Source organism: Varroa destructor, unplaced genomic scaffold, assembly GCF_002443255.2.
Source record: "Varroa destructor unplaced genomic scaffold, Vdes_3.0 BEIS01000005.1, whole genome shotgun sequence".
In the NCBI taxonomy this organism is placed as follows: Eukaryota; Metazoa; Arthropoda; class Arachnida; order Mesostigmata; family Varroidae; genus Varroa; species Varroa destructor.
The window spans coordinates 12,119,826-12,146,093 of record NW_019211458.1 but is presented as its reverse complement, the minus strand read 5'-3'; the positions used below and the strand labels follow the sequence as shown (position 1 = coordinate 12,146,093).

General features: G+C 40.9%; 1 protein-coding gene across 7 annotated transcripts in view; it reads right to left on the bottom strand.

Annotated features, from left to right (window-relative positions):
- Window positions 1-26,268, bottom strand: part of LOC111251006 (adhesion molecule nephrin-like) — a 111,466-nt gene that overhangs the window by 4,909 nt on the left and 80,289 nt on the right. For 5 of the 7 annotated variants that reach the window (XR_002673597.2, XR_002673599.2, XR_002673598.2 and 2 more), the window contains exons 8-21: window positions 25,619-25,798; window positions 18,706-18,926; window positions 16,937-17,024; window positions 13,840-14,133; window positions 13,366-13,532; window positions 12,049-12,190; window positions 8,939-9,088; window positions 8,554-8,703; window positions 4,573-4,736; window positions 4,129-4,252; window positions 3,444-3,755; window positions 1,691-1,824; window positions 961-1,225; window positions 73-288 (exon numbers count right to left, since the gene is read on the bottom strand). Coding sequence is in view for 4 of the 7 variants with exons in the window: in XM_022807123.2 (XP_022662858.1) it covers window positions 73-288; window positions 961-1,225; window positions 1,691-1,824; window positions 3,444-3,755; window positions 4,129-4,252; window positions 4,573-4,736; window positions 8,554-8,703; window positions 8,939-9,088; window positions 12,049-12,190; window positions 13,366-13,532; window positions 13,840-14,133; window positions 16,937-17,024; window positions 18,706-18,926; window positions 25,619-25,798 (2,607 nt within the window). In the remaining 3 variants the exon portion in view is untranslated. The remainder of the gene's footprint in view (window positions 1-72; window positions 289-960; window positions 1,226-1,690; window positions 1,825-3,443; window positions 3,756-4,128; window positions 4,253-4,572; window positions 4,737-8,553; window positions 8,704-8,938; window positions 9,089-12,048; window positions 12,191-13,365; window positions 13,533-13,839; window positions 14,134-16,936; window positions 17,025-18,705; window positions 18,927-25,618; window positions 25,799-26,268) is intronic. The other 2 variants (XM_086989779.1, XM_086989780.1) reach the window with 2 other exon arrangements.

The following is a 26,268-nucleotide window of genomic DNA, read 5'->3' as shown; positions in this document are numbered from 1 at the left end:
ACAGAAACCTTGTGTTAGATACAATCGAGTGTCAAAGCAAATTATGGCTTACTTTTGCCCTTCGCTACAAACCATTTGCCTGCGAGTCATTGTTTCTTCTGCGCCGTCTGAGAAACACTCCGAGCAGACAAATGTTGACACAAAGCAGCAGGCCCGCGACGGCTGCCACAAGAGCGTACAGCGTCGAGCTGGCGCTCTGGTGAAATCCTACGCCCGAACCAAGGCCTGAAGATGAAAGAGGACCACCGTTGCCTGCCATGGAGATCGTTGAATCCATTTGGGGTATATCTGCAAAAAAAAAGTAAATTTGTTTGTAAAACTAACAATAACGTCAGAAAGGCGTCGTCCGAAATGTGGTAGAATTAACTTTCACAGAGAAATTCGACTGGAGCCTGCTGTTAGTACAAAATACAAGAATTGCTTGTTAGATTTCCTTGGCATCTGACAAAATAGTTTTTCTGAAATGAAGTGTCTTTCCTTTTTCGCGTAATGTTAACTGCAAAACGCTAATGATATAGAGTAGTTGAATTTGAAGTAAAATTAAGTTTATAAAAATATCAAGTTACTTGTTTGCAATACCTGTCTGCTACACTGAAGAATCAAGTATTTAATAAACTGATTTTTTATAACATCCGTTGTACTTTTTGCCTCATAATTAGATAACGTCACTTTTATCAGATTTTTTTGCGGCTAATATGTTTAATTGAAGTTTAAGTGCTCACTCCCGCCGTGCCTGTCTTTGTTGAAATGAATGCTTTCTTTTACAATTCAGGGCCTATTATTATTTAAAATATCAAATAACTAGGATGAACTGTTCCCGGAAAAAGGAAAAACTTGCTTCTTTTTTTAAATTTAGTCACTTTTACAGACACGACTTGCGAAACGCACGCGCTAAATACGTCGGAATAAAACAGTCTGTCTTAACTAATATAATGCAATAGTATGTAATGGCTAACTTACTTTGCGTTATCACCTCAAGGGGCTCACTGGGCGCCCGACTTTTGCCGAGAATGTTTGAGCTGGTCACCTCAAAAGTGTACTCGGTATTCGCTTCCAGGCCCTCCACTATTAAGGAACTTTGCGATGATGTTAGATTGACAGCTAGGACAGATTGTTTCAGAAGAACGGTATCTCGCTGCTGGATGTCTGCAACCGTCTTGACGTTGGTCTTGCGCTCACTATCGTCTTCTGCTATTCTGGGGGACACTGTAACTGGATGGGTGGCCTGTAAAAACGGTTAGCACTTTGAGCAGCAGGTGCGATCGAGCAGAAAACAGCTGTCACACTTGGTCAACATTACGTTAACGAACGTGATAATGTCGAAACTACAGTGACTCTTAATTGTCCAGTATAACCCAAGGCGCTCATATGGGGAAAACTGATTATTACGCCAGTATATAATAGTCGTAATCTACGTTCGAACTGGAATAAATTATGGGAATGACAACGACGATGATAAGTAACGACCTTCAACAAATGCACTCGTTTCAAGTTCCGACACGGCAAACTATGACGATTGGATTACTAAATGCTGAAGGGCATGGTGCGCTATAAACTATTAGCTCAACGTACTAAATAATTTTCTCAGCTACACGCAAATATGCTGGATTTACTGTTATCCTCTGGCTCTTTCAAGTTGCCCATTTAAGTTGTGTTTCATCTTTTTATTGTTTTTTTTTTACAACCTTACCCGTACATCGGTTTTTCTGTAGGTAATGTAAAACGTTTGTAAATGCCCTCCATCAAATCCCGGTTGCCAGCTGAGCCTTACGGCATGGTGCGAGATGTTGAAAGCCTGTAGTCCCATAGGAGGATCAGGAGCCGCTACACAATCAATAACGAAGGAAGACAAAAGGAGACACAATAGCGATGAGCAGGTCCGACCACAGGCAAATGCTTGCATAGAAAGTGTCTGTGCGTAGAACACGTATTATCGTATTCTAATCGTTTAACACGTCTTGTCCACTAATGCCTACAACTGGCAAGGCTGGATCCGCCATTCCCACCTGCCCCACGTCGAGCTGAACGGCGCGCAAAGCGGGATGTTCGGTGAGCGAAAAATCTTTACGGGCGTCCTTCGTTTCCTCCCTCTAGCCAAATAACTATCTGTTGCATCTTCAACATTCTCCTAAGACGTCATAATTAACACAGGGGCATAGGTGGACGGGGAAACGCGAAAAAGAGGAGCTGCTTGGTCGCCCATAGGGAACTACGTTTGCAAATAATGCAACACACAACCTTACTATCTACCAAGGTAGCTAACGCTCTTTTCAACGTTGATTAGACGAAACTGCTGTGCGCTGCTTCGCCGCTGTTACAGTGGAAAGAAGCTATCAGAAAACAGTTAATTTACTCATGAAAAAGGTATTTATGTGTATGTCTCTCTCTAGTATAGAACTGCATTACGAGCTACCCTTTGAAACTAGTCGAAAACATTATTGGTACACGAATGCTACGTTCATGACAATTGATCGAAATAGAAATCGTGGAAAATTGGTATCATCTCGCGTGGTAGACCTTCTGGTCAGCAATAACCAATGTTTCAAGCGAGACGAGTAATAGAATGAGTGGTTTTCTTTGCAATGGGCCAAGAGCAAATAAGCAAATTATTTATCACTGAACTGTGACAAGCTTCCTTTAAACAACTTCTTGCCAGTGCTATAATAGGCAAGGTTTGAATGTAGATAAGTGTACTATTGAAACAGCATAAACGAAGCCTATGAGACACACAGTTTCAGAAAAACCTAGCAAATAACCTGACTTTTTTTAGCGAACAGCTTTTGGCTATCACGATAAGGGGAGTGGCATTCACGAACGAAAAGCAACGCAGCGGCGGCACTGTTTAAAAAAAAAAAGCATATATGTATATAGAGCTAGATTTTTCGTTAAGATACATTTTAACAATACCCCTTATGAATGAGCGTTACAGTTAATCCGCTAAAGCGATAACCTGAAACCGCCTTTTATCATCACGAAGAGTTTAACATAAAAACCATGGAAAACCAAACGTATTCAGCCATCTCTACGTCGAGTGAGAATATCTTGTTGACCGAGCTAAAATATAAGAACATATTCCCCTTATAAGTTCCATTCCATTAAACATTATAGCACCGTTGAAGGTTACTTGAAGTTATGGACTTTACGAGCCCTCGCTTAAAGGGCACTCAGGCGAACGAAAACAGTATGGCGCAGGGAATGAATTGTTCTGCCGTCGTTAGTCTACGTGATGAAGGTTAGCTGTACGCGGAGAACCCGTAGTCACTCTTCTGTGAGCAATTATTAACAAATAATTTTAAGAACAATTATTGAGCATTAAGTCCCTCTCCAAGTTAACGCCTATTCGTATTAGAGCTTACGAAAGCCTGAGCACGATTCACCAGAGCTGAACTTCCATTTAGATAAATGAAAACTTCTACAGCAGTCAATTAGTCCATACAACTCACATTTAGGTACGAGGTGAAACTCCAACGAATCCGTGCCTAACGAGTTGTTTGCGACGCAGGAGTATAATCCGTAATCGCCTTCGGTCACTTTCCGAATAGTTAAAAGACCTTCCCACCGGGTGTCGGCCAGTTTGCGGGGTCGAGGAAGTTCGAAGTTCGGATGCATCGCTGATATCGGCTGGCCGTTAAATAGCCATTCGAAATTAACAGCCGGCACACCGTCCGCCTTACACGAAATCTCAACGCTGTCCTCGACGGCTGAAGCGACTCGATGTAGAGGTGGATCAGGCGGCATCTGAATGCGCGGCCGATCTAAAGAGGAGATGCAAACACAATAGTAATTGATCTCAGTAGATTATGGGGCTTTGTTTATTTCATACGTCAGACTTCGGCAAGAGATAACTATATCTGCAGTGATGCCTTACAAGTGCACATGGTCACCAACCAAGCATAGAGCGCACTAGGGAATGCCGATACGATCATTTTTCCACGTCAATTTGCCGACCAACGGAAATTTTCGGAAAACTGTGTACTCCACTAATTGTAATGCATTTTAAATGGTCCATTTGTGTATAGGTAGTCTTCGGCTCCAAGTTAAGTATTTCAAGTTTCAACTACTTGCGTTGATCGATTCGCAAACGTGTCATTTATTAGAGCTGTTAGTCTTTGATTATGAGATACTTACAATTTACCGTTAGGCGGATAATACCAACAGCCGCTTCGCCAACTCCGTTGGTGGCAACGCATTCGAATATTCCCGTCGCGTTCCGGGAAACGTTTAATAAACGAAGTTCGCTCGAGGTGGTTTTCTTGTTAAAGAAATAAAATCAATAGGGGCAAAGTCTCAGATTCAGTGTTTTATAATAAACTACAATGTGTCGTATAAATATCCAAAGCGCGGCATGAGTCTTCGCACCGAATTAGTGCCAGTAGCATCAGTTCTTTGTGGTTAACTCAAAGAATCATGTTTCTTTAGCTTAAGCATGAAAAGGTGATTAATTTAAAAACATAGGAAATACTATTCCGAAGTTAATTGTATGCATATTTTTGTATTCGAATTTATATGAATTTTATTGGCAACTATTTAGAGATAGTCTATGAAATCCAGTATTTCTACTTTAGTGCATACCTGTATAAGTTTTGTCTTGGGTGCGAGTCCGAGCTGGGCTCCCTGACGTCTCCACGAGAAAAGTTCCTGGGCTGAAGGGTTTGCTACAGCCGAGCAAAACAGTACGGCATCTTGACCTTCGTCGACCTCCACGTCACGTGTGACGTTTTCCAGAATAGGTGCGACTAATATTCACAAATAAAGCAATCACTTAATCAATGACGAAATTCATGTTGGTTTGTACACTCAAATAAAGCGTAAAGACATCGACACAGGCTTACGACAGGTAACATTTACATGGCTCTTTTGATTTTATTTCTTCTGTTTTCTGGTACACCTGCCGAATCATTTTTTTAATACTCGTTGAAATAGTGAAAACAACTAACTGTCACTTATCCAAAAAAATTTAATTAAATTAATCATTTATTGCATACTATAAGTAAGCCCATCCTATTCATCGTATATATGGATTTGTTTTTCGAAATCACTTCCGTGTTGCTCTTGTGACATACCCCTTTTTGGCTTCTCCTTTAATCTTCGCTTCGTTTGCATTCGCAAAAAAGTTCCGAAATGACAGGTCAGATCATGTTCTGTTTGTTTTTGCTTACTTTACTTTAAATGATTTCTCCTACCGCAGTTCTTCTAAGCTTAGTTGTCTCGCTTGGAGACATTGTCAGATTCTTCTCATCTTCAGGTATTCACCGATTAATTTGATGGCGGGTTATCTTTTGAGATCGGCTCCAACTGTTTTTTCCTGACAACGATCGCGCAGCACTTCTGCGCCGCTTAGCTGGGCCTACTTCGTATCTGTGTTTTTTCTATTAGATCTGGCGGGGCAATGATTTTCGGGAACAGGTAAAACCAAGTCAATGGAATTCAGGGCGAAAACGTAGCACATTTTGTCTTCAGGCTGTTTAGTGAGATTGTCGAGAGGCATATAAAACAGGCTAAAAGGAGTTAGAGTATGGATCGAGTGGGATAGTAGCTAGCGGCTTCCCGCATCGAGAATGGCACTTGTTTCTTCTATTTATTTCTATTTATTCACCTATTTCTTCCGTAATATATACTATGAGCAAAGACATAAAGAAGCAATGAGCTATCGATGGCCGTGCTGTCGTCTATCCGCTGCTGATTTCACTTGTGAAGGTCGTCATCGCTGTAGTAAGCGCTGTAGAGGAAGCGCCAACGACGAAGCATTAGCGGGCATCAATTTGTCAATGCAAATGTTCGTGTCCTCCTCCTCCACCCATTCCCCTCTTGTTCGGTCCGCTTCGATTTTGCCACAATCTCCTACTCGTTCGAGGCACCCCACCCTCGTCTCTGAGCGTTTCTCAGTAAAGGTCTTCTTGTCGTTCTTGCTTCTAGTCGTCGTCATTACGTTTGACTGTGACTGTGAAAGACGAAATTACCTTATCTACAAAAAATAAGTCCCGCAAACCAACTGGGTAACGCACCGGCTACCTATTAGGGTGCGCTACGCAAAATGCGTTAACGATACATATTCGTTCCGGTTTGTTTTGAGATCTCTTATTAGTTCCAAGCTGTCAACTTCGCCCTCCGTCTCGAATTCCTGTTTTCAGGCCGAAGGAAATAATCCGAGAGGAGACCCTAAAGCTAACCCAACCTTTACTTTTTGTCGTGTTATTCAGTGCATCTGACATTTCTTTTCATGAGGCGCGACCTTCCTAACCGATTCTAGTCATCATCCTTTTTTCGTCCACTTTAAGCGTTTGGGAGCCATTTCATTGGAAACGATAGACCCGCCAAGCCCAGACTGAAAAAAACATGCGTATGGAACCGCTTGATATTCGTACGTTCATGCACCGTCACATACACCCGATAAATGCAGATCAGTGCTCTGGGATATGTGCACAAGTGGATACAGACGACTAAAAGACACGCGGCCGGTTTTGTTTGCGGACGAACCATTTTCTGTAGTGACAAGCAGAGTCCTGAATCTAGAAAGAATATTTCTTACTTTTTTACCGGCAGCTTTTTTAGCTACCGTTACTGCTGTCGTTGTGGCTCTTGCCGCTAAAGTTTCAGTTAAAGCCCTTGGTCTTCAGTTAACCCGTTTTGTCCTATTCCTTGCGCTCTTAACCTCATTTTTTCATCGTACACGTACCACATGCACGCACCATTCTGCAGTGTAGCTCGTTCTCTAGGCTGATGGCTCGTTGTGTGCGCCTTAGGCGATCAGCGGTTCAAGCCTTTGCTCATTCACGCTCAGCGAGGACGCCCCTGGTGGAGAGACACAGTGATGTCTAGAAGTCGCACAGGAATGGGGAGTGTGACAGAAAAACAGCTAACCGGAAGAAAAGCGGTACAAAGGACAGACAAAAAAGAGGGGATCAGTAGGCAAGGCCGCCACCATCATCCAACGATACCAAGGGGCACCCACTCTTACATTTGAAAAGGCCTAGCCAAAGTGATTAATGACAGAAGGGAGAAAGGGAGAACCGAAAAGACTATTCTCTAGCTCACTCTATTTTCTTGCTCTTTTCGTTGGACGGAACGGCCGGACCAGCCATGTCTGAAGGAATACCAAAGGTGCAGTAGTTCTTCTTCGATCCCTCCTCAACTCTTTCAGCTTTGGCAGAGAAAGCAAATCGGACTGGTGTTGTCTGCAGCGGAACAAAGAAGCCATCTTATTCAAGGAGTAGAGAATCGAAGTCCTTTCTCGTCTTTTTTTTTTTGTCTGTGTCCTGCATCCACTTCTACACAAAAAGTGAGGAGAAAAGGCCATGATGATAGGGGTAGCAAAGGGATAGTAGCAAGGGGCAGATCCGGCCAGCCACTACTAATTTGCAATTGTACTGGCTCAGTACGTTGGATGAATAAGTTGATAAGCTTCGTTCGCCCCAGCTTCAACAAACACAACTATGCGGCGGGGCACTCTGTACAACTGCGGCCCAAAATTAACTTGTTTGCATAAACTTTGGATAGAAGTTACAAGAGAGCAGAACGAGCATCCGGGGAAAAAGGGCTTAGTTTCTAGTTTGGATGAGTTTGGTTCAAAACCTTCTGGTCTATGTGTGAGTTGCCAATTGCAGCCTAATCTGCGAGAATCAAGAAAACATCCGACCATGTACTGGGAAAAAGAGAACGACATTAGAGGCAGAAAAATATGGGCATATTTGCACGCCATGCATGACAACATATAGCTCCTTCTCCTGCCATCTGTTCACGCCGTCTTCATACCCGTAATGGGTCCAACAATTCAGCGACTGCGCTAACAACTGCGGGCCACTAGACAGCCAATCTTTATGGAAAACGGCCACGACATCGTACCGAAAGGAAGACATGTGCCCGTAGGTGTGCTAGAATATAAGTGTAACACTGATCGGAACTGCGAGCGCCTATGACTGGCGTTACGCTTCGCCGTTTTTTGTGGTGGTCTCCGCTAGGGCGCACTGATAGAATCCCTGTCCAAATTAGAATCGCAATCGCGCAAAATACAGAGAAAAAGAGCAGCAGAATAACAAATGCGAAAAGGCTAGATTGAGCAGAGCCGACGGCGGAACACATGTTAGATCCATCGTACTGGTGCTAGTTAGTTAGTTTTCGAACTTGGTTGTGGATAGAATACGGGCGCATTTCTAGCTGACCTAAGTATATTTATCATTATACGATAGATAGTACAAGTTGTCGTTTGTCTAATTTGGAAATGTCAGATATAAGTCTCGTTTAATGTAGAGGAAACTGACAGCCTGATATGGAAACCGATGCCTGCTAAATAGCGAAGTTGTCAGCTCTAGTATTCCTATACTTTCAGTACTAATAGCTCCATAGGATTCCATTTTACAAACGTGTTTTGATTCTGTTTGTGCTAATCGGTGAACACTTTCTAACTGAATAATTTCAATTTACAATAAAAAGCAATGACACCACAGCTGACGCACATTAGTAAGTGAAACATGAAAAGATTTCTCAGAACCTAACCTGCTAAGCTCACTCGCTTACTTTTTAAATAATTGTGAATGTGCTTGTTACCATACTCACATAGGACATTAAGGTAGACAGATGCGTTGACAGGGACACCTTCGCCATTGTCCGCTTCGACGAGATAGTGGCCCGCGTGAAAACGCGTTACGTTGCGCAGGTGCAACAAAGGCCCGTCAAACGATATCGAATGAGCGCTGTCGTTCAGAGCTGTGTAGGATAAATAAGATGAGGTTATCGACTGGTCAGCGAACCGCCGTAGGAGACATTTACAAAAACGATTAAAATCAGCCGGTGATAATGCGGGATTATACAACACACTAGTTTGAAAAAGGTGCTCTACTGTGTGCTTGTGTACAAATGCTTCAAGTTCTATTTACTCAGCTAGCTGAGTGATTCACGTTCATATTTACTAAGCTAATTATTAAACAAAGTGCGGTATTACCATCTACATTTGTTAGTAACGCGCCTCTTCGAGTCCATGAATATCCCTTGGTCGTTACAGAGGGATTCGCCTTGGCCGAGATATTCACCACCATTGATTCTCCTTCTGTCAGCTTAAAGGTCCACTCAGACTGTGGAAACTCGGGCGGATCTAAAAAAGAACGATCATGCCTGTTTTATAAAATAACGAAGCATTAAGTAGGCGCAAAAGGCGCTAATTTCATAGCGACTGATCAAGAATAGTCACTTTTCATGTTTTAAACGCATTAGAAGTATCTTTCTTCTAGGCTTCTGCCCTATTAGAAATTTAGGAAACTGCAGTTGCAGGAACCCTTACTACATCTACATTATTAGTTAGGCAACGTATCACTATATTACGGACTTCCATCGTTGGTTTCATATCGCAAGAACTACAATGAATGAAGCCTCAACGCGTATGCATAATCGTGGAACAAAATTCACAAAACTAACACAATGAGTGATTAAATGAAGGCTTGTAAGAAATCCTTTGACACTCTAAAACTGCCCTATTCTAAACAATGTGCCTGTCTTCTGTTGGTACAAATGTTTTAAGTGTCGTTCTTATGTTAACCAAAGACAAAGACTGTTCAAGTACGAAGGCAGAATTAAAAAGAAACCCGCATAATTAACGAACATCTATAATTACATAGATGCATTTTATTTGCTCTGTAATTTATAGCATTTTTTGCCTAATTGATACTTTCAATTCATGAGCTTCCGCGAACGATCGATGCCTTAGTTTTCAATAACAAAACTAAGCCTTTTTTGTTCTCTAAGTGAACATCACGAAATGAATCGTTGATAGGTTGAGAATTTTGAAAAGGACAGGGTATGGCAGTGCAGATGTGTAGAAACACAAACTCCGTTTGTGCATGTATACTTGTCGAAACACACGGAGCGAGGATAATGGTTTTCTTTTTTCTCGCATAGGGTTAGAGTATTACAAGGTGAGTTTAATTTTTCCATAGTAGAGAGTAGAGTGCGCCAGCTTTCGGTTGAACAAATGGTCACGTCAACATTTATTTCCAGGGAACAAACAGATGTAGATGGTTCCGCCGGACCGGACGCGTCGCGTTCTCGGAGAAAAAGTTTGCAATGACCACTGCTGATGAGGAAGGACCTTGAGGCTATTCGCTTCACCCTCCGTTTGACGTCAATTTAAGATAGCGACTAAAAACGCTGTTCTTTTAGATAGTTTCCTGTTATCTTTTTATTTTGAATCCAAAAAAACTTACACTTTGTTAAAACTATTTTTGGATCTACTCGTGATAGTGTTATATAGTGGAAAGCAACATTGAATACCATCATGGCGTGTAATTAGGTGTAATTAGGAAAACTACTTAAAAATGTCGGCAATATCAGTGCTGTGTGAAGCTTGATTGTTGTATGCTGTATGTGTGTGAGGATAACAATGGGATGAAAGAGGTCAATACCTATATCAGAGTAATACGTTTAAGGAAAAAAGCCGAGTTTTCGACTTTATTGCTAATATAAAAACAAAAGGCGTTTTAATTGATAGTTAGGCAGAAACTATAATGGCACTTCGATGGTGGTGCCGCTTATCAAACTACGTTTAATCTTCTGAAACTGCTGATAAACGAGAAATTAGAGAAAACTACAAGAATTTTAAAAAGTTCCTTCCTTAAAAGATAGAGAAACGCCAAACAGAGACGACACTCCACGAAGGTGGGACGAAACGGCCGTATAAACAGAAGCGGTAAAAATTTTAGGACTGTCCTACACGATATTTCATTCAAAATATATTTATTCTCCAATACGTATCGGCGACCTAAATGCACAGAAATCAATTCGCGACCTAGTCAGTACCCTGCATGCTATACACGAACAGGACCTTGATCCGTGGCACTCAGCAATTTAATCTTAGACTGGTCGACGATTGGAACGTCGTAGGTACAGCTTATCATGCTAACATAAAAAGGGCAAATAACGCAAGGTCATCCATGATGTAATGTTCCTTTGTATTTTTCTGACAGTTTTCGTAGAGTTGTCTTCAAAAGCCAAACTTGACGTTTTAGGCAGATTGTCGATGTCGCTGCGACTAGCGAGTGAAACAGATCGAGATGAGCGCGATAAAGCGATGGTGAAGAACAGCAAAAACAGGTGCTAATTAGTTCATTAGCAGAGAGTTGCATTAAGAAAGTAAGTTAGTTAGTTTGTTAGCCTTAAGGACGGAGGAGGGACTCTGCCTTTGCTCCGAAGTTTGTCCCGTTTCACAAGGTGAATATCTAAAAAATCGAAGAGAATGGAAGGAATGACAACTTCAGATGGCTCCGTCTGATCAAGTGCAATAGCAACGGCAGCCATCGTGGTGCGACTCGTTTGTGATGGTTTTCGTTCTCAGACAGATCGCAGTACGGCAGCATCACTGACTCTGTTGGAACCGACGAAAGCTGTTGGTGTGACAGAAACGCGGATCGAAGCCACTGGCCAATATTCCCAAAAAGAAGCGAATACGAAAGAAGGAACGTGACAAAATCGGAACGACTTCGGCAGTTTGGTCGACGAATCTTTTTTTTCAATAGCAAAGAAAGTTTTGAAGTGCAGAGCATATTGGCCATTTCTGGTAGTATCAGCAAACAAAACGATCTTTTGTTGAGGTCTTTCTGACCCATCCCAGCAGACGCTATATTTCCGAAATGTGAAACATTGTTACAGTAAGCCGCTAAGTTACATCTTGTAAGTGATAACCTTTGGATGTGTGTTTTGGCTGTTGTTTCCATTAAGTACGCTTCAATAACATAATAGAGTCCCAGCTCAAATATAGAATCGTAAAATTAATTTGCTACTAAGTATTAATTGGAAAATTAAATTTTAAATAAGCTGCCAATTGTAGTATCTTGGTAGGGCAAAATGTTCATTGAAATGTGTATACCTTTAACGACAGCTAACGTGAGTACTGGCTCTCTTGCTAGCGCCCAAACTTTTTTCGTTAATGCACTTATACGGGGCCTATCGATGAGTGTAGCATTCTACGTTGCTATATAAGCATCTACAATCTACGCCTAAAGTAGAAGTTATCTGAACTTTAGTATGTAAACTACAAACGTATCCATAAAAAGTGCAACTTACAAGCTACTCGAAGATGGACCTTGCTCATCTGCGAGATGTTGAGCAAATGATTGAATGCCGAACAAACAATGGGAAGATCATTATCTTCGGCCGTTACTGACAGAAGGGTCAAACGAGAATGTGAAGAAGTTCCGCCAAAGCTCTAAAATGTAAAAGAAAGGGGTAAACATAAAGTATCGCTTACTGAAACGAAACGCTTTTCTAAAATTGTTTTGGCATCTCGATAATTTGGGGTTGGCGTCCCAACTCTGCGTTGCCTGCTATGCTGAATACCTTTTAGTTAGCGGCATGTTGTGCCTGTAAAATTGAAAACTACGAGTAACAACGTCAAGACTTAGTAAAAATTCGGTCGTTGTTAGTATTTTTATTACTTGTTACAAATTGTGCGTTGCAGATTATGGTGCGAAGCTCTATCCCTAACTCGTATATGATATTTTCGACGATGAACGTTTCAGCTCAGGCTATTATGAAAAGATAAATAAAACAAACTCATTTTTCAGTCCTTCTGAACAAAAACTTATGGACTATTTATATCGGTTACTTAAAGGTCCAGTCGACGATTACAATGTACCACACTTTTTAAACTTCATTACATTTAATATAGAGTTGTCTTGATATCTGATATTTAAAAAGCATTCAACAAACTACCTCATAAAAAAACTCGTGCGCGTATGGCACAGGCAAGCCCTAAAACAGGTGTCCTCAGGCGGAAGAAACAAGGAGCTATATACCAACAAACACTTGACAAAGGACAACGAAGTTGCGTCGGCGAAGTGACAGAAGAGCATCAAAGTGGGCCTCGCTTTTGATATCGTTTATTTTAATATTTCTGTCTGATTTGTGTCGTATATAGAACTCCACATGACATAAGTTTTCGAAAAATGAAAGCTTGGAAAGGTCCGATAATTCTAAAAGCGCATTAAAATTAAAGCGCATACAGATTGAATGATAGATGAAGCATATTCACACTAAGCCGAATTCAGCAACAGATATGTTTTTCCAGCGCAAGGACTGATTATTCGCATTGCACTATGGTCAGGAGCGCAGAAAAATGGGCAGCGTAAACGATTTAGACACTAGTCTAGAAAAGAACAAACCCAACACTTTGACTTTGTTTGATTGTTTACTCTAGAAACCTTTATCAGCTCATTTTAGGCTGGAGACCAAACTAAGAAAGTTTCACGGGTATCTATACGAATAAAGAGATTTTCATACATTTTATTTTTAGTGCTATTGGGTATTTTTAGTGCTCTCAGAGAATTTTTTTCATTCGCGTTCCCGCAGATGAAATAGAGACAAATTATCAGCCCTGCTTACCGCTGGCTGGTTAACCTGCTGATAATCCGGGTCGATCTCTGATGGACCACGAAACCAGCGAATCGTTGAAACCGGAAGACTCGACGATACGTTACAGAGTAACGAAACTCGCTGCCCAACCCGTGCCATCGGTGGGTCCACTGTCACATTTACATACTCAGGAGGGACTGTAACATTAGTAGCAAAGCGAATAATCATTTAGTCATTGTACTGTTGGCCATTGCTTCATAAATTGGACGACGTAAATATAGTCTCGTTCTACAAATATACGTGTAAACACGCAAGGAAGGGCGTAAAAACACTTCGGGTGTCACTATATGCAGTCAAATCGTAGAGCCAGATTATTTCTTGTGCTATCGATAGTTGGGACCTTTGACTTACAACACTTGTTATATATATATATATATATATATATATAACATATAGTATACATGTAACATGTATACTATATGTTATATGTATATGTGTACTCACATCTTACTTGTAGTTTCACCTTGGCGACCAGAGGTGTCGCTGTTGCTGGATTGAATGCTTCACAACTATAAGTTGCGCCGTTATCGCTACGATCAGCCGAGAAGGTGATAGCACTCTGAACACCATCGGTCAGAATCGTCAAGTCCTTTGTGGGGATAGGTTCGCTATCCTTGAGCCACCGAAGCTCGGCAAATGGATTTCCCCCTTTGCAGAGGCATGTCAAGGTTACTGAAGACATGTGTCTTGCTATTTGGCCCTCTTTGTACCCAATGATTTGAGGCCTATCCGGACTGACTTCAGTTGATGACGCATCGAAGAGTCATGCGGAAAACATATCAAATGCATGCCTGTTAGATCAATCAAACGAGAGCTGAGAGAGATATTAAGTTTTACTAGAATTTCAACGAGGCTGTCCCATTCACATAGTAATAGATTACAAACCAGATATTCGAAAATTGCCAGTACAGTCTCTCGTAAATGCCCTATTATAATAAAAATGCAGATTAGTAATATGAATCTGCAGTAGATCTACAAATATCCTTATATTTAAATACAAATCGTACGTCGTCTTTACAATGCTTAATTTATCATTGTGATCCCTTTCTACTAATTAATTGCTAAATATCGGACATAATATGGACATTTGCTACATTTTGCATTCATTCCATAAAACAAGCTATTCTGCTGGCTTTCTCGTAGCAAAGTACACATATTTTAATGCGAGTGTATCCATTATTGGTAAAGTACCGTATACACCAGGCTATGGCTTGACGCTACTAGGGTAGTTGAGACGTGATGGAACCAGTACCCTTGTAAGAACGTCTTCTGAGTGCAACGCTGTAACAACACATTGTACTTATTCTGCTCCCCAGACTCGGGTTTGGTCTTGAAGGAACGAAATAGAGCCACGACCAGCAGCCGTAGCGAGTTAAGTAGAAAGGTCAGCCCAAAGCTTACGCCTTTATGGTCTAACATTGTGATTGTGTACCTTGTCACTTCTTTAGCTCTCTGCTTGCACTATCGCCAGCGCTAGTTTAAATCAAAATCTGATCTCAGCAAACTTCTCCGTCGTGTGCAAACAAATCTTCAGAGGAAGCTATATTGTTAGCCGAAGAACTCGAAAAACACAGGAACACATGTGGAGGCCTTTCGTAAGGTTTTAGGACATAGCGGGCAGTTTAACTGAAACCAATGCACTCCAATAACGATAAAATACTAAATAGATTTAACATGCTCGTTAAGCGCTTTGTCGCAAATACTGTCAAAAGTGTCTAAGAAAAATAATTATTCCCGTCATTTTGTTATTTACTCTTCATCAATTTCCTTAAATCGGCAAAGGCAATTCAAGCAGGACACACACCACGAACCGCGTAGCAACTGATATTTAAATGTTTGTGACTCTATGTTAGATACATATCGGCGTTCAAATTTGGTCACTAGAATAAGTAGACTAGAATAGAATAGTTAGCATTAAATCAATTATAATGTTTACTGTCATATTATATTGCGACGGCTTCTGTTCTAGGCTTGATTGAGCCAGTAAGAATGTTTTGTTACACTTGCTTCGGTGTACGAAGGTCCAAATACGATTAATGCATTATGAAAAAGGAGCCCGTATGCTATGTTCAGTAAGACGTAAAAATGCGTAGTTAAACGAGCCCAAGCAATGCTTCCTTAATCATGTGAGTGAATCTAATACTAAACCAACCTGATAAAGGCTGTTTTCCTAGATTTGTGACTAGAGTTTTAAAAGGTAGACGAGATAACAGGTTTTCGGCCTTGATGCGGCTTCAGGTACAAAGTTACATTAACTTCTCACATGAGAAAAGAAGTGTTTGAACGCTTTTCATGAACAAAGAACGTTTAAGGCCGTTTTGCATACAATTACGCAGCCGATCTGTTATAGACTACTTGTACCAACACACGCATACTCTCGACCTCCAGTTGGTACAGGAAGGATTGATATCTTTGCCTGGAAAGTGATTGGGATCTTGCCGCAACGGTTCAGGACACAACTGACTTTTCTTCCTCGGTCGTCAAGCGCGAAACCTTTCTTTTATCTCCCCTTTCACCCCAATCAATTTAGTTTTGACCCGTGCCGTGATGTGAAACGAATCAATAAACAAAGCTTTTTAGGACATTATACGAAGAAGGGCAAGCCTTAAGACCTAGCATCGACTACATGACCGAACTTCAACCTTAAACAGCTTAGTTACCCGTTTTTGTTCCATGTACGCAATATCACCGCATATCGAAACAATGCGTATACAGGTCACTGCTAACACGGCTGATCAAAGGTGAAGTTGGTAGCGATGTATTAGCTGATGGTAGGATTTCTATAAATAATAATTAAGAAGGCTGTGAGTCTCCTTCACTTTACACCGATTAAACTCTTAATATTTCAGTATCAATTTCCGCTTTTTAGTGATTGGAATAGGTTTTGGCATAATACAGATGTTATAAGTATATCAAAGGTTAGTTTCAAAGTAGCTGGGTTGTTTGAATGCGTATCCAAATAATCCCAGCTAACAATAAAACTAGATATCTAAACCCAGAACTGAAATCATGAACATTACACGCGTGGGTACCTTCAAAAAACAGTATTCAAATTAGACGTAGACATTTTAACATCGTTTTTGCAATACATTTTTATTGCTATAATCTTAGAGTTTACTCCTAAAGGGGTGACCGACAGAAATCTAATACCAATAACTGTAAGCAATATCTGTGGCATTCCCGAGCCAATTCCAAATAAATATAGCCAGAACAAAATTAGGTTAGACACAACTACGTGTGACGATAAAATTGAAAGCTTAGATAATTTTCATTGATTCTCAGTTGAGGATAGAAGTTGAAATCTAGTAACTGTACGCCGGCACTCCGCCCGCCTACCTGTCCGCAGTAGTAAAGTTATACAAATCACATTCTACAAACATGAATTTCGGTAATTACCACCACGTCACAACTTATAGGAATTGCTTGTTTTTTGTGCACCTAACAAAACGAATATGTAAGGCCCCTTTCCCTCTACGCGTTCGCTGTCCAATTTTGAGCGGCTTAAATGAAATAATTTCTCATCACGGACAAATATACTTACATGTAACGTTGAGCCTATGTCTACCATACGGACTGCCCTTTAGATCTTTGCTCCGAGCATGACAATCAATAATGCGAACGGTTCGTTCCTGTAAAATACGAGATCGACTTAAGTTTTGTTAGATCTAACGTCTATCTACTTCGCTGTCCAACTCTGAGTAGAATCACATTGTTTATAACACACTTAGAACATAATCGTTCCGTGTTTAATATCCTGCAATCATGACTATTTTTATATATCGAAGATCGCGATCATTACACAGTGTCCCATACCGCGCTGAGGCCATTTATACAACCAGCTCGAGTCATCACGGTGGCCTCATCGATCGGAAACTCCGAACCGTACACTTACACACATACAGAGGTCATCTAAAGTATCCAAGATTACTAACAATATTAAGTTATTAGCAATGCTGTGCATTACCATGCAGCAGGCAAGCCCTGTGAATAGGCAACAGAGTCTTCTGCTCGAAAGACTAGTCCTGGTCACAGATTCATATGACAGTGGAACCGACAACGCATTGCGGACGTTAAAGCGTTAAACTAGATTTGCCTATTAAATAAAGAATGGTGCAGACAAGAGCACGTTCCACACACAGTTCCCTCATTCGGAAAAAATTTTATTACCTGGGAACTAAACAATAGCCAAAAAGGATAAAGACAAGTTGATAAATCCGAGAAATTAATAAGGCTGTATAGCACAATGTTAATTGTTCCTAGGGGAGTCATATTTTTACGACTTTTTCCTTGATCTCTCCGACAAAGGAACCACGCTTGTCGAAGCAATGGCTCAGCTTCATGATGCTACCCAATCTCTTTGTCTCTATGCCATCTGCGAGCCTTATGGTACTAAACTATATACTATATATCTATACCACCATCTGTCTTCATGACACACAGTTCTGTACAGAGAGAGTGGCCATCCGACGAACTGTTTAGCCGTCTCCGTCTATCTACATAACATGAGCCACCAGTGAGTAATCACAGCCGGGTCCTTATGCAAAAACCACAAGAAGTTTATACGTCACTCGCTCGCCTAATGATGAAACTATTAATTCAGTGATTCTTCGTATCAACTCCAATGCTACATTCAGCGCTTTTCCGAAACGACAGAACCGATTTGGTTTAAGGTATGTGCGTCTTATGCTGGACAGAGTTTTGCTCTGGCTCGTTTATATGGTTTCTTTTTTGTAAAACAAAAAAAAAAGGACCAAAGGACAAGTTGGTAACGTTTAGACAACGCAAAAAAGGCCTACGTGTAGGCTACAGAGGCCACAAGAAAATCGTGTGCTGTGTCTCACATAGTTTGCTTATACTGGACTTTGATAAATTTACCGCTTGAATTATGTGAAATCTAAAATTTTTCTTTACACTGATTACTGAACGTATGCAACCTATGAAACGTGGACCGAGGGATCGCTTCTGGTTCAGTCTGCGGTCACACTTCGTCACAGCTGTTATATAAAAGCCTGTTCAGTTTCAGTAGGTATAGAGCGTTTCGACCTAATTAAAGGAATATGATTTCCTCATTATTTTTAATAGTGGTACCGACAAGTATGATAATATAGAATTAAATACGCCCAGAATGCACATCGTTACAAGTGAAGGATCACTATTTTGAAAAATGTACGATAATTTATTTGTATTTTTTCTTCATAAGGTTGCAAATTGCTTTCATCTGATAAAAAAACAGGACAACACTGTAATAACCACTAATGAGCTCTGATGAACCTTAAAACCCGGACCTAATCGATGCGCAAGAGTACTTACACTTGACGGGTCGGTTTGAATTGTCAGGTTGCTAGATGCAATGTAGCCTTTGTCCATTTGTGTAACAAGCGCAGTCCGTGGTTCGGCTTCAACGGGTATCCCGTCGATTGTCCATTCGAGGGTTACCGCAGGATTTGAAGGAGACGCTGCGCAGTGGAGGTTGGCTTCACTACCTCGCCTTACTTCACTCGTACCGCTGATAAGCACCTTACGAGGTGCAACTAAAAGAAGAGAAATAGCCATTAAAAATTAGATAGATAGATTAATGGATGCCACAGATATCGTGGTGTACTCAGCGGCTATAGACGATATTTACCTGGTAAACCTACAAGTGAGCGGAGAAATCTGGAACAATTGAAGGTATATTTTCTAAAAAGCTGAAGGTATTATCGCGCGCCTTCTGCGGAATGGCCTCATGTTAAAACCATTAGTGCACCCATATGTTATATGTTGGTCTTTTCACTCGGGTTTAGGTCGACCCTCGGCCGACGAGTAACAGACGTTCATCGAAACAACTTTTTAAAAAACAAAGTCCGGTCCCGATGGACACAACAATTAATAGAGATAAATCATCACTAATATAGACTATATCGCTTATGAGAGATCGAAATTGACATAACTGTAGGCATAGGGGCACAATGGAGTTCCTAGGTTATTCCTATTGGCAGCATTATCATCGATAGAAGTGATATAGACTATATACACACGAAACTCTCAGGTATCATTATTCATTGAGGAACTTAATGTGCGCACACACGCGTCGGCGTACTTGAACCTGCGAGGTCCTGAACTTAGCGTTCAAGCACAGTTTGTTCATTAGCTGGGCCACCGCCGTTCAGAAACGCTTATGTATTCATACATTTTATCACCAGAGCTCGTTTGCACTAACTTTCTTGATCGGTGCCTGCGTAGCATTTTCTTGGGGAGATTCTGATTGCCGACACCGTACGAACGTTGGAAGAGACACTGCTTCCGCCAATTTTTATCTCATAGAGGATTTTCCAAGCCGCCAATATAAGCATAAAAATACAATTTCGAGCTGTCAAATTACGTGAATACGTTGGAATACGTGAGCAAAGTATATGATGCGGAAGTGGATTCTGTCTACGGCTCTTCCTCATACCTTTACCGTCAAGTGAGCTAGTTTTGAAGAGCATGTTACAAGGAGAAATCGAGCATAGAACCCAATGTGGCAAAGTAACAAAAATCGATTTATTTTAAGCGTGCTTTATTTTCTCTGTATGCGCAGCGTCCACATGAGGCTTTCTTAATTAGATCCAATAATGTCCTCCTTATATTGCACCGGATCTCCTGCATTACAAAACACACGACTTGTTTGTGACATTACCTTCCTTCGACTTGCGACTATGGCCGCCTCTGACTTCCTTTATCACCTAGGCCATCCTAGGTCTGCGTGAATCCAAGATCGCTTTCCAGCTGCTTGTAACCTAAGTATTCATAGACTCATTCTCAGACCATTTCCGTTCACACAGTCTTTTACTCACAAACGAATTCCAATATTGAGAAAAATGATGGGGAAAAGCATACAATAACTATACGAACACCGTAGGTAGCTAGCGCTAATTCTGTACGTCACCCAAGAAAACTTTTTCTGAGAACGACATTAGTCTATCGTACTTGTATTTATTTTTTCGGACTCTTCCTCGGTCAGCCTTCCGCTGTTATTTCAATGAATAAGCAATACTTTTATATTATAAGGTACAGCCAGGCACCGAGTTCACCCCGATGATTCCGGTCAAGCTGGTTTTTGAAATTTACTTCACTGAAACTAACAGGCCTTTTAAACGTTTATCGTCGGTGTAGCAACCACTCTAAACGCTTTTCAATTTCCGGTTATATTATAAAAAGCGTTGCATTTCTTATGGTCTAGATTAAACATCCCTTTCGATTTAGAACGGGATTACTTTAATGTGTCTAATTCACCTACACACTACTTCAACATATTGTTCTATGGCTCTATGATGCTTTTATCGGACAAGTAGGCTATCGAAAATGTTCGCTTCCAGATTATATCGTACTTTGGCCGTGGGTACAAACAAGCCGGAAACAGTTACATGAGCAGGCACGAGGTGGGTGTATGCCGGTCGGAGATAGAAGCAGACAGCTACCTGGGTGACGAAAATAGGTCTCCGGACAATGGCAGTTGTGTGTGTTTAGGCATTCTATGTATATGTTTGCGTCTAAAAGAGAATCCAAATATGTTTATGCCTCTAATCGGCAACTGATAGTGGTCGCCGCACAGCACTTTTATTCAGAAGCTAATGAATCCAACAGACGCTCATAAGATTTGGCTTAACATCCGTGGTGCAATGGACACAGTATGTAGCCTAGACGATGCATAAAAAATCCGGCAATCGGTTGCAGGACAAAGAGTTGCAATAAACTGTAAAGGGCTGTACTACGAAAAACTGCAAGCAAATCCGCATATCGAAATTATCTCAAGTTTTCTCGCAGTGTGCGGAATAAGGACGTTACCAGTGTGGTCATCGTACCAACCTGGAATCCGCTTTAGACATCAGGTATCCGCACAGATGAGCAATCAACACATCGTGTAATTGGACCGCGTTGGCACTTGGTTTTTCTCTCTTGATCATTATTAGTAGTTCTCGATACCGATAGTACCAGTCGCTTGAATCAAGCCTCGCTCCAGCAACTAGGCTACAACTAGCTGTTTGCTACTCCTGGCAAGACTTTGCCGTTATTCTTCTCCCCTTTAAGTTGTTTCCCCGTCCTAGTCGAGCCTAGCCGGCGGCTATGCTACAGCACTCTCAGAAAATTTGCCCCAATGTGAGTACGTTCACGCCACTGTCGGTTTCCCATTAGCTAAGTGTCCAGGGCAGCTCCGCCATTGTTAGAATAACTCATGTAGAGGTATCACTTTAAATAGCTACATGTTGTAGACCTTATCGTCTCCGTTCGTATATCATACCTATTGACATTGGGAAACCGGGAATCCTGCAAAAGCAGCTAGTGTGCATGGCAGCATCGAAAAGGTAGCTTTCCTTATAAATGCTCTTGTCTTTGACTATTCATTGCACCAAAAAAAAGCGAAGGTATATGGGTCCTGCTTTTAGCCAAGACGGCCCGGGAGGAAAGAAGAAAACAAAGAAGCGTGATGTCGCACTGCCTTCCTAGTAGTTCGCTTTCAACACCTCTACGGCGTACATCGACATTTAGTTATAAGTAAATAAACGTAATGCGTGGGACCCACGATACCAAATAACTAGAAGAAGTAAGTCGAGCAAGGTGTTGAGGGTATTACTTCGATTTTTTTTTAAATGTCAGAATTTATTTTAATAAAAAGTTTTGTTGATTGTATTATACAGACGGCATCTTTGGGAGATGTGGCCCCACTTATTCCCCCTTCTAGAGCATTGCGGCTTTTGAGTTTCGAACGAGCTATTTGCTTTTCCCAAGGTGTGACACTACATTTTACTGCGATCGAATAATTCTTAGCACTTTACGATTGCCTCTTGACATAAAAGTTTCGTAGGTTAACTGTATACGCTCTTGTTTGGCTGTAACATTACGGAAGTAAACTGAAAAGCGGACGTCTGTCATGTGAGACAACGCATCCACAGCTTCTGCCTATTCCTTATCATTTAGAAAACAGAACAGACTAAATGTGACATTGTCGGATGAAAGTACACTTTGTCTTTCAGGAAGCTAAAACGTTAACACGTTATGCTGCAGTCACTTTCATTCAGGAAAAAAGTTATGCAAATAACGTTCGTTTTAAAAAAGGAAAATGAACAAACCAAAAATGTACATATTTAGCAGAGGTTACGAGACGGTGTAAATATTTGCTCGGCAAATCAGAGTACTTCAACGATCTTATGAAATATTGACATTGTAGCATAACAGGTATGGCTCTTAGATACAACTATAACGAGCGTTTCCCTGTGTATAGCTCCTGGCTGAGTAGCGTGTGCCATTAATTTATGTAAATAAAAAAGAGGTAAAGATGCTTGAAGGAACGATTTTAGCTTAAGCATCACGATAGCAGTCTGTGACCACAATTATAACGACTGTTGTTATGCTTTTCGGTGTGTCCAGGGGCCTATTCAAATTGCAGGAATCTACCAGGTCATCTCGATCACAATACCACTTGCGTGGTATGAGATCGACTTTTAAAACTAGACTCCATGCAGAGCAGTGGGATCGAGCTCTAGAGCTTTAACGTTGCGGCTTTATTAGCATTTAGCTAAAACGTTGCACCACTTTCAATACTGGCTTAGGCATGAAGAATCCCCATGCAAAAGACTAACGCCTACCTTTTTGTTGATTTCGGGACGCATATATCAAACTTTATTGGTTTTTTCGTTGCCCTTGATAATTTGCAACGATATTTGAAAGCACTTCGCAAAAAAGCGCTCAGAAAGGTGATCAGAGAGAAAACGGACGAACAGGTGTTATTGCCTAGACTATTGTGCGCAAAAATAGTCAGTCAATTTTTTCATCCGTTTTAATTCACGGATCGCTTTGGAGTTTTCTGGATATTCTAATATAATTGAAGAATGTACTCTGAAAAATTAGTTCTTTAAATGTCATTTAAAAGTAGGAAAAATCTAAGTTTAGTTCTTTATGTGTAAAGGTCTGCTCAAAACGTACGGCTATTGGAGGGATTACAAAAGTGAAATTCGTCAAGTTCAATCTAAAAATAATTTTCATGTTTGCTCTGCGTATTTATAATATATTTTTGCTTTACTTTAGTTACAAGGAACCGTTTTTTGTATGGTTATAGATCATAAATTTGACACAAATTAAACTGAGTTAATTTTCCCCCCGCGTTGGTTTTGCAAATAGGTGTGTAAATAATGAGATCATCGAAGTACTTCCACAAAACCATTAGGCTAAAATGTAACATAACTATATAAACTGTTTTTATTATTATTATAAGAAATAAAGTTATTATCACTGGCACTCATTTTAATATTGACCGAGTCAGATCGTACAAACTAAAGGCAATTTGGCCGGATACTTTCTGCGTTAAAAATAATCATCCGGGTTAACGCTACGCAAAACATGGTTTTGTGTGCCGATATTTACAGTAAATTTAATATAACGGTATAGTACTGTTATGGAATCGATAAGAAACGTTCGTCATTGGAGATGCGTCAATAACCAATGTACTTCCTGTGTGTGGCCCGTTTTACCTCTTCGTTCCAAGAAGGTAAAATGGATATGGTGACAAGCAATTTAGACGATTGTAATATTGTTACATTAACCTATATGCTTTATCCTAACCTAAGAAGCAAAGACGTGGTCTTGGTGGCAAAGAAACGACGGTGTATAGTGGTGAGCCCGATAATGAGTAAGTGCTTATTTCCGGTTTTTCACGTTCCCTCCATTCAACTCCGGGAGGCAAACCTGGTTTTAATACGTACTCTAAGCCCGCTACACTGATTCAGGCCACCGATTTACAATGCAAATGTACTTTATCTGAAAATGGCGGTAGGCAGCTCATCTGCGGGATAGTCGAACGCAAGCAACTACTACTTGACTTAGATTCTTTTCCCGATTTTCTTTTCATACAGTTCGTCGAAGTACGTTATTCGTTCGGAAACCAATGGAAGATCGTAGTTGCAAGCTCGGTCAGTATACGATAGGCCGAATGTACAAACTAGCTTGTAAAGTCAATATTTTGTGGACCGTATTCTTCACCACGTAGCGATTTGGAACAGCTTTTTATATCGAAATCGGTGACAGCAGTTAGATAATACATATCTAGTAGATCCTAAATACTCTGCTATGTCCTTTTTCAGGCTCCAGTATTTAAGCTGTTAGGCATTATTTCAGATGGGTTTTACTCAGACACACGAAACGGTACGGTAACATAATGCTGCAGTAACCATTGCTCAATGGTGAAATGTCGACAAACCTAACAGCGCGCATTTCCAGTCAGTGACCAGCGTTGCTACTTGCCTCTGTGTAGCAATTTTAACGCCTCAGAACGGAAGATAAACCGCATCAATCGACGCTCTTGAAAGGCCTGACTGAAATGTTGAAGTATGTCGTTTGAAAACGTTGATACATGCTATCTATGTTCGTCTCTACATGGTCCATGAGAGTGTAAATTACAGCCGTTGGCTGGTAAGTACGCCTCCGCTCATTGGGCCAATTTCGTTCGCAATTTGTAAAATTACATCGACGTGCTGCTACCTGAAACGGGGACACGCGACCGTGTGTGGAAGGCATTAGCAAAACATTACAGCTGTTTGTTGATCGGCTTCTAACGCCGAGCCAGCAGTGTCGGACGACTATTGCTCACTGTGCCGCCATTCTTTGCACCAAAACAAGAACGTGTCGTAGATTAGCTAATTGATAACACTGGCGAAAAGACAACTATCGCCAGTATTTCATCGCGTTTGAAATTCGCGGGACCCCATCAGCACGCTTGTTTACGACTTATGAGAAAGGAGATGTCGTTAGTACGTGTCCTTTTCGTGTGGAATTCCTCATTTCGTTGAAGATTTCACGAAACCAATCAGCGTTCTAAAAATCCCATTGCCGTTATCTGCGCGCGCGGCCACGTTCACATTCAAGGCCGTATATAAACAATTTCACATTTCAAGACAGAGCTTTTTTCGAAGTTATAACCTGTCATATGTTAGGTAGCGGGATCTATAATTGGCGGGAGATTCGTTTCAGCTATACTGTGGTTTCAGATTAGATATAGAACTTGGATATGGTCGTTTTCATCGATGACAAGGTTGAAAAAGAAATCTTACATTATAGCGTCCTTTTCCGGAAGGCGTGGACGCGCCACGAGGAGGATAGAATTTATTGTGACAAAACGTAAATATTCTGTGGTAATAAAGAGAATGAAAGGTGACTAGAATTATCTAAAAAATCATCGCAAATTTTTTCATCCATGAAAAAAGCTACTTACAATACACAGTGAGTCGTACTGACGCCTCAAGGCCCGTACCATTGTAAGGACTTCCCACTGAGCTAACTTGGGGCGACGAGCTTTGCCCCGACACGCTGAGCTCGGGCCGACATTGAATTTCTGCGCCATGATCTGTAGCCCGCAGTTCCAGGTCAAGAGTGCTCTCAGATATCCGGTTGCCTAGATGCCATGCAATTACCCAAAGAAACACGGCTAAATAATTAAACTGAGCTTCCAATCCATGCATGGGAAGGCGTCTTTTTTGCTTTGCCCAGAAGGCTATCTTCCTTTCTTTATTCTAAGTGGCTCTGTACTAACTCTGTGACAAACATACTCTTTAATAGTGTAAAGTTTTGCTGGCTCTTTAAAAGTTTCTGTCATATGTGTGTCCGTATGTCGAAACCTAAAATAGCGAAATACTGCCTATTAGCTTCCATGTACTTGAAAACAAAATGGTACCGTAAAACTTTTCTTCAATGAAAGATAAAGAGGTAAAGGGCAGCAATTTGAGTATCGTTTGAGATCGACTTTTGTTTGAAGATAGCCTGGCAAGCTAATTAATACATAGATGAGCTCTTCACGCCATAGATGGCTTGAGGAGCTCAAAATTGCATTGAAGTGTTATCTGAGTGCTTCTCTTTTAATGACAC